The following is a 15,356-nucleotide window of genomic DNA, read 5'->3' as shown; positions in this document are numbered from 1 at the left end:
ATATAAAATTAACACACAGAAATCCCTTGCATTCCTATACTCCAATATTGAGAAAACAGAAAGAGAAATTAAGGAAACAATACCATTCACCATTGCAACAAAAAGAATAAAATACTTAGGAATATATCTACCTAAAGAAACAAAAGACTTATATATAGAAAACTATAAAACACTGATGAAAGAAATCAAAGAGGACACAAACAGATGGAGAAATATACCGTGTTCATGGATTGGAAGAATTAATATAGTGAAAATGAGTATACTACCCAAAGCAATCTATAGATTCAATGCAATCCCTATCAAGCTACCAATGGTATTTTTCACAGAACTAGAACAAATCATCTCACAATTTGTATGGAAATATAAGAAACCTCGCATAGCCAAAGCAATCTTGAGGAAGAAGAATGGAACTGGAGGAATCAACCTGCCTGACTTCAGGCTCTACTACAAAGCCACAGTCATCAAGACAGTATGGTACTGGCACAAAGATAGAAATATAGATCAATGGAACAAAATAGAAAGCCCAGAGATAAACCCACGCACCTATGGACACCTTATCTTCGACAAAGGAGGCAAGAATATACAATGGAGAAAAGACAATCTCTTTAACAAGTGGTGCTGGGAAAACTGGTCAACCACTTGTAAAAGAATGAAACTAGAACACTTCCTAACACCGTACACAAAAATAAACTCAAAATGGATTAAAGATCTAAACGTAAGACCAGAAACAATAAAACTCCTAGAGGAAAACATAGGCAAAACACTCTCCGACATAAATCACAGCAGGATCCTCCATGATCCACCTCCCAGAATATTGGAAATAAAAGCAAAAATAAACAGATGGGACCTAAGTAAAATTAAAAGCTTTTGCACAACAAAGGAAACTATAAACAAGGTGAAAAGACAGCCTTCAGAATGGGAGAAAATAATAGCAAATGAAGCAACAGACAAACAATTAATCTCAAAAATATACAAGCAACTTCTGCAGCTGAATTCCCGAAAAATAAACGACCCAATCAAAAAATGGGCCAAAGAACTAAACAGACATTTCTCCAAAGAAGACATACAGATGGCTAACAAACACATGAAAAGATGCTCAACATCACTCATTATTAGAGAAATGCAAATCAAAACCTCAATGAGGTATCATTTCACACCAGTCAGAATGGCTGCTATCCAAAAGTCTACAAGCAATAAATGCTGGAGAGGGTGTGGAGAAAAGGGAACCCTCTTACACTGTTGGTGGGAATGCAAACTAGTACAGCCACTATGGAGAACAGTGTGGAGATTCCTTAAAAAACTGGGAATAGAACTGCCATATGACCCAGCAATCCCACTGCTGGGCATATACACCGAGGAAACCAGAATTGAAAGAGACGCGTGTACCCCAATGTTCATCGCAGCACTGTTTACAATAGCCAGGACATGGAAGCAACCTAGATGTCCATCAGCAGACGAATGGATAAGGAAGCTCTGGTACATATACACAATGGAATATTACTCAGCCATTAAAAAAAATACATTTGAATCGGTTCTACTGAGATGGATGAAACTGGAGCCCATTATACAGAGTGAAGTAAGCCAGAAAGAAAAACAACAATACAGTATACTAATGCATATATATGGAATTTGAAAGATGGTAATGATAACCCTATATGCGAGACAGAATAAGAGACACAGATGCATGGAACAATTTTATGGACTCTGAGGGAGAAGGTGAGGGTGGGACGTTCTGGGAGAATAGCATTGAAACATGTATATTATCATATGTGAAACAGAACACCATTCCATGTTCGATGCATGTGACAAGGACTCAGGGCCGGGGCAATGGGATGATCCAGAGGGATGGGATGGGGAGGGAGGTGGGTGGGGGGTCCAGGAAGGGGAACACATGTAAACCCATGGCTGATTCATGTCAATGTATGGCAAAAACTATTACAATATTGTAAAGTAATTAGCCCCCAACTAAAATAAATAAATTTATAAAAAAAAAAAAAAAAAAAGAAAACGAGGCAGTCTCAAGATGTTCTAGGGTATCAAGCTGTTAATTTAATCCCAACTATAAAGAGTTCCCCATAGCTAAGTATCATATCCTCTGAGTTGGTCAGAAGCACCGACGGAAAACTTCGTGTAATACAGACCAGACACAAAGAGAAGAAAAGACAAAAATTCTTCCTTTGAGAAGCTTACAATGGGGAAGAAAGCTGGGTGAATACAAAAGAGCCTGATAACATTACTGTATAACATCATCATTATACACGTTACAAACTGCGCAACCTCTAAAGAAACGCTGGTGGTTTTAGGCTTTCATGCTATGGAATATTTCTCAACGTAAAGTAAAATAAACGGAATTTTTAAATATAAAATTTAGAAACATCAAATAAAAAACATCAGCACAGTCTTATTTAGGCTGGAAATCATAGCTATTCATTTTAAGTATAAAAACATAATTCAAGACTGTGTTAATCATTCCAACATAGATTAAAAGTACAAAAACAAAAGTGAATTTAACTATAGGAGACATATACATAATTACAAGGAAATACACATAATCAGAAGGAAAGGGTGAATGATCAGGGGGTCAAGGGCAGGTGGTACCCTTTCAGATCTCTGCATATATAAAAAATGTGTGCTTTTTCATTGCAATTCCAGTTTCCAGCCAGAGTGTGCCATTCTTTTTACCTACCTGAGAGGGCTACACATCACTAAAATTTTTCACTTAAAAAGAGGTACCACTGCAAGGCAGGGTCACTTTTCTGAAGGTGTCATTTCAAAACAGTTGGCAGCTCAGCCACGTTATCTGACTCTGGGCTTCATGAATCCTGAATGGCAATTTTGTGACCTCACAGCTTATAATTATTTGACACCAATTTGCTATAAACAGATTCTTGACTGTTCTCTCATGTACACTTCCAGCTTGGTTAATGTGCCAACGATGGAACATAATCTGGCTGGGCTCCAGGATTTCTAGATTAATTATGTGTAATGCCTCTTCATGTTTCATTGTTTAGTGGTATAAACTTGTCTAATGAGATCATGAGCAGTCTTGGTTTTGAAGCAGTGCATCTAAACTGTTCTTTTCATCTCATATTACAATTAAACGATACTCACATTCTTGCCCCAGGAAATGTTTTATATACACCACCTACTACGCTCAGAGTTGATAAAGCATCTTTTAAGGAAAACTGCAAAGGATCTAAGCTTTGTTTATAAACCACCTGACACAAAGAGGTTATCTGAAACATCTGTCTAGTCTATCTTACTATTCAAGTAGCAATGTATGCTTTGGGCAGCTATAGGAGAAACCGCAGATTAACAGTTGGCTGATCAGAGCCCAGTAAACTTGGGAGGTCTTCTTTTTTGTTTTCCAGAATCATCACTGGCTTGGGAAACTAGCCAGAAATGACTTTAATCGTTCAGAAAGCATTGTGCTAGTCATTCAGTTGTGTCTGACTATTTGCAACCCCTGTGGACCATCAGGCTCCTCTGTTCAAAGGATTTTACAGGCAAGAATACTAGAGTGGGTTGCCATTTCCTTCTCCAGAGGATCTTCCCAACCCAGGGATCAAACACGGGGCTCCTGCATCGCAGACAGATTCTTTACTGTCTGAGCCACCAGGGAAGCCACAATCGCTCAGAAGTTGGCATTTAAGCAGTATCAGGATCCACAAAGCTGACCTTGATGCTCCACTCACAATGCTGAGTAAGGACAGAGATCTTTGGATACTGGGACTAAAAGAGAAAGAAGACAGGGTATTTTGGTGGCTCCAATGAAATGCCTTCTCTGGAAAATATGATCTATTTATAACTTAGGTTTCAGAAGTAATTGGGAAACTATGATTCGATGTGCAAGAAGGCTCTTAGTGAATATTAACATGGGGCTCTCTCTTTGTTTCCACCTTAGAAAAAATTGCCAGACCTTTCCATTTAGGAAGGAATAGGGATTTTCCTAGGGGTCTTGTCTAAGGATAGCTTGGTTAGGTCTAACTAAGTATCAAAAGCTAGGCCTGAAGCTGCTGCGTTATCACGAGCTGCAGAGGAAGCAGGGACAGAGAAAGATGAAGGAGCTGCTGAGACACAGGCATGCTCCCTTCTGGTCTATATGAAATGTGGTTCTGGTGGTGTCGCCAACAGCCGCAACAGCACCACCACCCACGCAAGTGTGGACACCATGTCTGGACATGATAATGTTTCCTCAGGGAAATGAAAATGTTTGAGATAGCCTGGAAACCAAGCTGGCACTGCACAAGTTCAATTTAGGCCAATGAAGCTAGAACACGCTCTGTGAGGGCTTTTCAGGGATGAATCAACTTCTGAGTATAGTTTAAAGAAAGACAGAAAATGGTAAACGGTAATCTAGCATTCTCATTTTCAAAATTTGCTGGTGAATATATCATGATATCTGGGCAAAAAGCAAATATTTATAAATTAACATAATAGTTATTATTAAAACTATAGTTCCAAGTTGGCTAGGGGCAGAACTCAATTTGTGAGGCTGTAAATACCCTCATTTGCTCTTATTATTTATACTGGTTGGCTACTGGAGTGAGGGGGCCGAAGTTTCTTACTAAGTTAACTGAGTCAGATGGCCTTAATCTAGTCAAGTCACTGAATCAAGAGAAATCTAAGTTATTGATGAAGTATAACTTTTTAATGATTCTAGGAACAAATATACATCTTCTGGGACCCTGAGGACAATGCCATTATTCCTCACAAAAATCAAATGAATAATTATTCCTAGGTATATTCAACCCTGGCATTTAATAATTACACTATTCTAAGAGGTTGGCCATATCTGAGAGATAAACGGTGGTATTTCATCATGTGCATTTAATTTACAAGCCCACAAAAAAGATCGGCCAAAAAAAAAGATTTACAATGAGAAAAATAATTTAAACAATGCAGAAGTCTTCCTGACATCCCACTCATGGAGCATTCACCCTGAATATGAGATGGAAGGGTTGCCCCATCTGACATTTATCCTACAGGTCTCAGTTCCTCTTCTCTGTGGGTACCTGTCAGCTCTGGCTGTGGTTCTATGTTTACATTTGCGTTAACATGGCTCCTAAAACAATTTTTTTTTTAAACCATATGCAATTTCACTTTAAATACTGATTTTAAAACATAAGCATGGGAAAGATTCTGTGAATGTACCACAAAGAACCTGATCCATGCATGCATCTGTGGGTGATCACAAAGATAACCAGATCCTGATCACACAGGATTTAACACAAGTGACAGCCAAACTTCATCAACTCAGCCATCAGAGAAATCATAATGAAACCAACCTGGAATAAACCTAATCATTAACAACTTGGGAGTTACATATGCTTCTATAGGGGCAGAGTGGACAGACAAGCATTTCTTGGCCAAAATGAACCATGGTTTAGTGAAAGGATGAAGCTTTTTCGGTTTAATTTTCCAGAATTTTTCTCACAAAGGAAAGCTTTTTTCTCAGGGTTTACATGTAGGCTGATGAGGAGCTCCGAGTTTCTTGGTGGTTAAAAGGGTCTCTGTTATCAGACTTGCATCGTAATATGTGTCTATCTACAATTAGATACAGAAAATCAGAAAATAACCACTAAGCCCTAGCACAATCTATCAAATGCCATCATACCAACCAACATACATACTGTCAATATAATATACATCGACATATTATGGCAGATACAATTTTAACCTATGGAAACAGCTAAATACTTAAAAAGATATGTATCTTAAAATTAACTACTACAAAAGAGCCTAGTAACTGAATATCACTGTTGACCAGGATACTGACCCTCTGAAAAAGTCCTGTTTGCTGAGCTTTTCTGACTGCACCAGCTGATACAGTAACTGGCCCATGTGATCCCGGGTGATTTGGCTCCTTTCCAGGGTGGACTCCACTCCCGTCCTCACGAACACGTGTTGCAGGCCCCGGGCGTTCAGCTCTTCCACACACTGCATGGCTTCCTGTTCAAACAGCAAATAAAAGGTGACTCCAAAGTAAGGACAGAATTGCCAGAGTGTTAAAATAAGTTTAGAAACATTTACTTATGACAAAATTGGTAGAAAAGAGCAACACAATTTTCATATATATATATATATATATATAGTTAAACATTAATATAGCTCACTAAAATGCAGGATAATATGGGCAATATTATTAGGCATATTTAAAAATAAAAGTGCATCTTTACAAGGCTAATGTATTTAGGTTAACATCTTCTTAAAGATTACTCAAAAGATTAGAGCCAAAAATGTCTTTTTCTACACAACTGGATCTATATTATGATCATTTAGAGACTTGAAATGGCATATTATGAAATAATATTTAAATAGAAATTCATTATCATGATTCAAAGGCCTTAATGAGATAACTGAGGTAATTCTGTCTCAGTATGTAATATTTGCAAAATCTTCAAAGAAAAATGTCTTCCTTTTATAGTAAAGTTGACATGGTTAGCTGAAGTACTAAAAATCTTTTAGGAAGATCTTGGGATGTGGGGCTTGTGGACTGGTTCTTACCACGGGATGATCTGGCTAGGTCAGTGTCTCTGCTCTGGACAAAAGCCGGGCAGCAGGGTCACTGAATCACCAGTACAGCAGGGTGCCTCCCTGCCTTCAGCCACCTCAACTTTTGTGAGTCCAAAATCCTGTGATTCAGTATCTGACGAGAGCAGTCCTCGTGAGGGGGAAGATGCATGGGAAGGAGGGCAGCCTCCTGAGAGAAGGCGCGAGCGAGGCAGGTCTAGGTGTTTTCACCACTGCTCACCTCCCCTCTGTTACGAGTGAGGAAGGCGCGAGCGAGGCAGGTCTATGTGTCTTCACCACTGCTCACCTCCCCTCTGTTACGTTATTTAATGCCTTCTCCCATGTCAACTTTTAATCTCAAATATTTTCAAACTATAGAGAACTTAAAGAGTAATAAAATGTACACCGACATACCTTTACTGCAATTTAGATTAATCAATTGTTGGTTTTCTTACACATGTGTCTAAGAAATTCAACATTCACACAATAGCGTCAACGAAATATCTGATATATATAGTACATGCTGGAATTTCCACAACTGTCCCCAAATGTCCAATATAGCTTTTTCGTTGTTCTGGGATCCAACTGAAAACCCAACATCACACGTCATGATGTCTCTTTACACTTTTTATTGGCCATGCTGCACAGCTTATAGGATCTTAGTTCCCCAGCTAGGGATCAAACCCTGGGTCCTAGCAGTGAAAGCGCCAAGTCTCAACCACTGAACCGTCAACGAATTCTCTCTTTAGATTCCTTTAATATAAGTCAATCTTTTCTCTCCTTTTTGTGTTTTCATGACACTGGCACTTTTAAGACAACTGTCATGTAAAACTGTTTCTTACATACAGTTTTACCCAATCAATCTGTCTGTTTCCAGCTGCATCAGGCACAATCATCGTATGCTAAATTACCACCCATCCTTCTAGCTTCCAGAATGGTGCTGCTTTCTACAGCTTACTCTCTTTATCCTTGTGGGGTTTTACCTCATTTTCAGCCTATCAGCATCATTATAAAGCCTTTTCAGGAGAGAGTAAAAATGAGAGCAAATACTCAATGCTCAATATTACACCTGAATTGATTGTCTTCCAATGAGAAATTAGTCACCGCATCTGCATACTGGGCCACCTAACTACGCCATGGTGCAACTAATGCGGAGCTTCCACGTTCACAGCAGTTCATAATCTCACCCTGCTCCCTAGTTTCTAACGTTTTGTTTCTTGTTTTTGACCTCTTACCTGAAATGACACCTCCTAGAATCCCTGTGACTGCCCAATCACTGGTTATCATACCATCTAATCTTACTTCTTTGCACTGAAACACTGTTTTTGTAGAATTTGCTTATTTAGTTATTACCTGTTTTTAGGACAGCTTTGTCTGTATCACCTGCTAGAACATAAGCTCCGTAAAAGACCCATAAAAACAGATTATGTTATTCACTACATATTCTACAATATTTATAGGAAGTATTCCTTTAAATGGGCTTCCCTGGTAGCTCAGCAGGTAAAGAACTAGTCTGTAATGCAGGAAACTCCGGTTCGATTCCTGGTTCAGGAAGATCCCCTGGAGAAGGGATAGGCTACCCACTCCAGTATTCTTGGGCTTCTCTGGTGGCTCAGACAGTAAAGAATCTGTCTGCAATGCATGAGACCTGGGTTCAATCCCTGGGTTGGGAAGATCCCCTGGAGAAGGGCATGGCAACTCACTCCAGTATTCTTGCCTGGAGAATCCCCATGGACAAAGGAGCCTGGCTAGAGTCCATGGGGTTGCGATGAGTTGGACACAACTGAGCAACTAACACACACGCATGCATTCCTTAATGTGGCTGGCACTCTTCAGGTGCTCAACATATAGATCTCACAGAGGCTAAAAACACAAGGTGAGGAGTCAGATATGTTTGACTTACTTGGTACTTACTTGCTATTGTGTGAGTTCAGAAATGTTACTTAATCTCTCAGCTTTGACTTCCTATCACAAGATTACTGTGAGGACTGCATATAATATATATAAGCACCTGGCATATTGCCAAACACAAAACAACAGCTCAATAAATATTCATTTGTATTACTGTTAACTACAGCACCTATTAAAATGTTAGGGAAAAATCTTCCTTAGAATGAGCTCTGCAATAAGCCTTTAGCATGACACACTAATACCCAAAAGGTAGGAAGAAAAAGTATAGCTTCTGCTCTGAAGCTGGAAGCTTGGGTTTGAATCCTGAGTCTGCCACTTATCCGACAAAAATAAGTATGACCTAGAGCAAGTTACTTTACACCTTTGCACCTCAGCTTTCTTTTTTCTTTTTCAATTTTATTTTACTTTTAATTAGAGGATAATTACTTTACAATATTGTGATGGCTTCTGCCATCCATTAACATGAATCAGCCATAGGTATACATATGCCCCCTTCCTCTTGCACCTCTAGCTGTGCTAGCGGCTTCCCTAGTGGCTCAGACTGTTAAAAAAAAAAGCTGTGCTGCCAATTTATAAGAATACTATTCATTCCCCAGGAATCTAACAAATCACAATATATGAATCTATTCTTTGGTTTATTCCAGCTAGTGTTCCTATTTTTGCTGCATTTTCAAGGGGTTCTGAAAAGTACTCTAACTCGCTCATGAGCAAAACTTCTTCCTATTTCTAAATTTTGGACAATTTCGGTAAGCTTTTAGCAAAGCAAAAGTAGTTAATGTATCTGACAAATAATTTTAACAGATAAGCCTCTGATGACCCCAGATCTCTAAACCAGGTCCCATTATATGATCTCTCCTAAGATCCTACAGGTCTCCTAGCATTTATTTTAACTACAATTGAACACTTTGTGGACTTTATCTGTTCATGATCTGTCTCTAACTTAAGCCTACAAGGCTCATGAAGTCAGGCAGTATGTGTATCTTACTCTGAAGATCAAGGAGAAGATGAAGGTTAAAGAAGGGCACACTGAAAGCTACATCTGGAAATGTTTCACTTAGGCTGTCTGACCCTGGCACATTACTCTTTCGTGCCTCAGTTTTTCCACTTATGAAGTAAAGAAAAAGTAATGTCAGCTGTACTTTAAAGTTACTATGAGAATGTTGATAAAATGACAGGTAATATAAGGAGCCAGGAATTCCTCATAATGATCATGTGTTGTTTTTGTTCATTAATATCAAAGTAAATTTGGTTATTCTGCAGTGGGAATGGATTGATATACCCGCTCTTCCTTCCTGCCAGTTGATCTTGTGAACTCCAGTATCAATATAAAAGAGCATACTTGGCAGGAATATATCAGTTGTGCAAACTGAACCGTGCAGGGCTGGGATTACTCACTCTAGGTCTCATCAGTTCACAGTAACTGATCTAGACCAGAACCAAGTTACACTGCCTCCTGTCACAGGCCTTTCTGTGCTGTTGTTTTCTTTTTAAAATTTTTCATTTACCTTAAAATCATTAATGTGTAGAAACTCATCAATGATAGATTTGGACTTCCTCTCCATCTCTTCCTCTGACAACGCAGGCTTGTCAGAGGCTGATGTTGCTGGAATTTCTGGTTTCATCACTAGTTAGGATAAAAAAGTGAGAAAGGAAAAATGACAAAAATTATCATTAAAATGGTAGAAGTATGCTTGACAATATTTGTGTGCTGTTACATTGTTTTTTTAGGAAAGGCATTAAATTTTTATAATTAGCACTTTTTTGTTCCTTTTTTAAAAAAATTAAGGTATAGCTGATTTATAGCATTATATTAGTTTCATGTATGTAACACGGTGACTGAATGTTTTTCTAGACTATGCTCCACTTTCGTTCTGTATTTTGATTGCTCTCCACTGCCTCAATGATGAAGCACACGAGGCCCGCTCAGTCGCACAGTTGTGCACAGAGCTACAGCCACGCTGGCTCTGGCCGTTGCTTGAATACGCCATGGTTCCACCGACGAATACTTTGTTCATGGTGCTCCTCCTATATGGAATGCTCTCTTGCTCTGCCCCTCGCCTGTCCCTCCCTGCAAACCTGTTTTAACTCCTCTTTCCTTCAGGCCCGAGGGAAGCCTTCTCTAACACCCCCCTGTGTCTGTTAAGTAAGTACTCTCTTATAACTATGTTTCTTTCACAGCATTTTTCTCATTTTGTTCTTCTATATTGTCGTGGTCCGCGCGCGGGTTGGAAAAGAATTTCCAGACGTGAGGCAGGAGAGGAGAATAAAGTTATTAGAGTGGAAGACGCTGTTAGAACAGCGGGCCAGCTCAAGGAAGAACTGACCTTGAACAGGGGTCCTTAGTCCACTTTTATACCCAGGGTACAAGGAGTGGCTAGGGGTCTTGTGGGTCATTTGCTGACTGGATGAGGCACGTATACTGGGTGGGGGAAGAGTAAGGCAGACACCTTCTCCCTATGGGGTAGGAGGGGAGACAGGCTACACTGCTCAGGAGGACCTGAAATCCGTTAATAGTTACAACACGGGGGAGGGAAGGATGCTAAGGGTCTGGTTTTTCCGTTCCTGCCGTGCATGACCTTCCCTGGTTTTATCTGCTCTTTCCATTCTTGGGTCACCGCATATACTATCTTTCCTGGGGTTATTTGATAAACTTCTCCTGACCCAGGAGACTGGTGCCCAGAAGTCACCAGCTGCTCAGGTGCACGTGGCAAATGAACGAAAGACCCAGATGACGAATGGGCGGAGGGCGGCTGAGCGACATGATCCCCTACACACCCGATGTTTTTCGTACCCTATCTTGTTAGGTTCCCAAACCACCTAGCATGGAAAAGAAAGCCACACGTCCTTAAACCTGAAAGTTCTGAAGTCTTCATCAGTTGGGAAAAGACATTTCAATTTGCCTGTGAAATCCATTTAGAAACTACAGTTAAGAGACATAATTTAAATAGTGAAACAAAACTGAAAGCTAGGAAAATGTTATAAAACAACCAGTAATACTTCAGGATTAAGATTTAAAACTTTTTCATCACTGTCATTATCATTAAGACATCTAATACTTATTTGCACACTTTGTCTTTACCAGGTAATGTTTAAAGTATTTACATGTATTATCACTTTTAACCTTCACAATAACTCTACAGAATTAGCACACTTATTATCCCCATATAAGAGATGAGGAAACTGAAAATCAGATAGCCTAAACACACGGGGCGGTTTTTAGAGCATCACACGAGCTGGTCCTCTGAGCACATACGTGCTCAACACGTACAAAAGCCACAGAGGCTCCAAGATGAAGGTAATAAAAGACCATCTGATACTTTCTCTTTGGTTTGTCCTGTGGTGTTCATACATGTGAGGAGCTGTACAAAGGATACCTTGGAGAAGGGAAAGGCTACCACTCCAGTATTCTGGCCTAGAGAACTCCATGGACTGTACAGTCCATGGGGTTGCAAAGAGTCAGACACGACTGAGCGACGTTCACTTTCACTTTTCACAAAGGAAACACACTCTACTGCACATGGGGGTACAATTTAGGGACCTCGGAAGAAATTCATATTGCTTAAGATACAGCAAAAGGACCTCATCTTCATCACTTTTTTCTTTTTTTTTCTTCATCACTTTTAACAGTGAAAGGGGAAAACTTAGAAACTGCTGAACAACGGGATACCTGGGGAATGAGAACCGTAAGATTGGAAGAAATCCTCTAACTTTTGAAGCACTGGCTTGTGTATTGATCCTGAAAATCCACTCAGGCACAGAGTCTCCTTGTATTGTCTCCCTCCCAGGTTTAAGGCCCCGGTCTTCGCCTGTGTCTCTTTACACAGAGCCCCTCACCTGGCTCTCTGGCTCTGCTTCGCTCAGCCTCAGCGCTGCTCCTCTCCACGTCCAGGCCTCCTGTGAGCTGCTTCACAGTCTCCAGCATCTCTCTCCGCTGCTCTTCCTGAGACTGATTGTCTAACAGGTCTTTACTGCTGCCGCCCCTCATGAAAGTGTTCGGCCGAGCTGCTGCGGACGGAAGGGGCTTGTCATTCTTCTCCCTGCCCATGCTTCCGCGACTTAAAAGACAAAACAACACTTTTCAAAATAAAGACCACCTCCATTTCCTCTGTATTCAAATTATAAAACAACATTAAGACTTTCTAAAAGTATGCAGGAGAAACTTTCACAGATAACTTTAGATGTGTGAGGTGCCAATTACATGTCAAAGTGTAACTATTTACATAAACAAGTAAAATCAGTGCTTTAACAAGATTAAGATATGCTTTAGCTTTTCCTTAAATGTTAAAGGGATACCACTTGAAAATTTTAAATGCCAATGGAAATTCCTTGTTTAAATTTTAAAAAATCTTTTAAGAAGAAAGACAGTGATAAGTGTATGAGCTAAGTGAGTGAAAGGGAAACAGAGTACCAAAATAATACGGTTTTACTGTCTAACAAACTTTACGATGATATTTATTCAGAAATTTCAAATACATGCAAAATATTTGAGGACCAAGCCGCAGAAAGTTTTTGAATAGCCCAAATCACACACTTCTTTCATTTTAGGAGAGAATCTTCCTGTCTTCCTACTCTTCTCTTAGACAATTCTAATCAGTAGGGCAAATAGGTCCTTAGCCCAGATCAACAACAGTGAATTTAAAAGGAGAAAAGGAAGACCTAGAAGCATGTCAACGGTCTAATCACTATGCAGGAACAGACACAGTCCTCAAAAAGCAGAGCCATCGGGGGACATTTATAGCTGGGCAAAGAGCCACAAACACCTCAGTAGCACAACTGATGCTCAATGACAATCTAGGTTATCATTTAAAAGTTCACCTGTGCTATATTTTGTTTCAGAAGCCAAAGGAATAGTAATACAGCTTAGAAAATCCACCTAGCCATATTAATTTCTAATAATAATAAGCAAAAGTTTGAGACGTTAAAGAAACTCAGTTCCAAAAGCGCTTACATCAAAACATTTTATTCTGTCACTATACTACAGGTTCTCATCCACTCTCTGTAAACTAGCCAATGGAACACCTGACTGTACGAATCCTACAAAAATGAAAGTAGAAAGATAGCAGAATACAGAGTAGTGAAAAATAAAAGACAGCCTCAAATATAACTCCAAGAACAGTGTGACAGAGAAATAAATGGGTGGGCGGTCATGACCTTTAACTCACAGCTGGAGGGTCACAGCCTGAGGGTGCTAGTCACTCCAAAGCACCCTGCAGTCTTACCTTGCACAGCCCGAACACAGGCTCCCAGAGCTCTCTGGGTAGGCCTGGCTTTCTGAGGGGAGCAAGCTACTGGATATTTGTCCCTTCCACCTCATCTGAATGCTATAACTTCCTTATCTTGGAGGAAATCAACTTTAGTGATGAAAGGAATCTACCCATAGGGATTATCATCATAGAGAGAGAGACTGTTGTGTCAGACACAAGACAACCAGCCAGCCAGCCTGACAAGCAGGTCAGTCTTTATTAACGTGCAGGCTGCTTACCTAGTTAAGGTCCGCCGGGAATCACACTCGAGAGGTGTGGACGATGTAGACCCTGAAGGTGCTGGAGGTTGCAAAGCAGAGAATCTGTTTAAACTGGAAGCACTTGATCTTAAGGCATCTACAGATATTAAGGAGCGAGAAGAAATACAAGTCACATGACTAAAATGCAGCTTCTAATTGATCTGCCTTCGTGGGGAAGGGCCTGAGGATAGGCATTTCTAACAAGCCTAACCAGGTGATGCCAATCTCCTGGTCCACAGACCATACTCTTAGAAGCACAGTGTTAGAAGGATTTTGCATGCAGAAAAGAATTTAGAAATATTTGTTCATTACAACTATTTGCTCCTTTAAAAATATAACTAAATTATCCTAAGTAGGGCACGGGAATGGTAAATAGGGGAAGAAAGAAGGCAAGCAAAACCAAAATAAAATATTTCACTTAAAAAATGCTGTGATGTCACATGTAAAAGTATGGATGTGAGTTTAAGTGAACAATTTAATTTAAAAGAAAAAAGGTCAAAATTATGTAATAGAAGGGAAATATGGGAAGGAGGTTAACAATGAAGTTTAAATTGTTATGATCCAAGTATGTCAGTACTAAAGTCAAATCTCTCAAAATCTACTTCTGACATAGATTTTGAAAAATATTTTAATCTAATTCTTTATTCTTTCACAACATCCTAAAGTTAAATGCTTCTGGGTAATAATATTATTTTTCTCAGCAATATGAGTTTCCATTTTAATTTGGAGTCCCAGTAACTTTTCTAATTATACTGAATTTGTAAAAAGCAACAAAACAACAAAGGAATCAAACAGATTAAAGTTTTAAACAGTCTTTTAATTGAATTAAAAAAAACCTTGTTTTAAATATTCAAAATACCTAAGGATCCACACTGAGGAGGAAACCCTCAGTTATGTTAAGAGTGGGACACCAATAAATCTAGGCATGGTTAGTTTCCAGACCTTGCCCTAAAACACCCACTTGTGAAACGCCAGCCTCACGCCAGCCTCCGGAGGAGGGACACTCCGTACTCACCGGTCTCGCTCGCCTTTGCTCCACCACTGCTGCCTTTTCCCCAGCTGCCCAGCTGCGCTTTAGGTACCAGCTGAATCTTCTCATCAATTGTGGGCTGCAATGTAAGGGATCACAAGTCAACAGTAGGAACTATTCTAGAAGAATAGTTTATCTTCTCTTTTCTCCCCCAGTGCAATAAAATCAATTTCAGCAACAAAATTTTGCTTGGAATGCCCATATTATGAAACATAAGTTGGAGCTGTTCCCATTAAACTGGGATTCCTCTGGCCCTTGAAGAACTCTTTGGAATCCAGGGTCCACAAAAGACAGCTAGAAACCACTGGCCTGGAGAATGCATTCAGATCCTCGAAGATGGTATGCCAGTTTGCTAAGTAGTTTCTAATGATTTTCCTCTTACAATGCCCAGTGATTTTA

The 15,356-nt window shown here is 39.7% G+C and overlaps 1 protein-coding gene across 43 annotated transcripts in view; it reads right to left on the bottom strand.

Moving 5' to 3' along the window:
* EIF4G3 (eukaryotic translation initiation factor 4 gamma 3) overlaps positions 1–15,356 on the bottom strand; it is a 357,082-nt gene that overhangs the window by 24,746 nt on the left and 316,980 nt on the right. For 16 of the 43 annotated variants that reach the window (XM_081574712.1, XM_081574716.1, XM_081574704.1 and 13 more), the window contains 5 exons: positions 14,943–15,036; positions 13,907–14,024; positions 12,259–12,479; positions 9,930–10,048; positions 5,780–5,952 (listed from right to left, as the gene is read on the bottom strand). In XM_081574712.1, coding sequence (XP_081430838.1) covers positions 5,780–5,952; positions 9,930–10,048; positions 12,259–12,479; positions 13,907–14,024; positions 14,943–15,036 — 725 coding nt within the window. Of the gene's footprint in view, positions 1–5,775; positions 5,953–9,929; positions 10,049–12,258; positions 12,480–13,906; positions 14,025–14,942; positions 15,037–15,356 lie in introns of all 43 variants that reach the window. The other 27 variants (XM_081574723.1, XM_081574706.1, XM_081574707.1 and 24 more) reach the window with 3 other exon arrangements.

Source organism: Giraffa tippelskirchi, chromosome 3 (assembly GCF_054371585.1).
Source record: "Giraffa tippelskirchi isolate mGirTip1 chromosome 3, T2T-mGirTip1v1.2.pri, whole genome shotgun sequence".
In the NCBI taxonomy this organism is placed as follows: Eukaryota; Metazoa; Chordata; class Mammalia; order Artiodactyla; family Giraffidae; genus Giraffa; species Giraffa tippelskirchi.
This window is presented reverse-complemented; position numbering and strand designations above follow the sequence as displayed.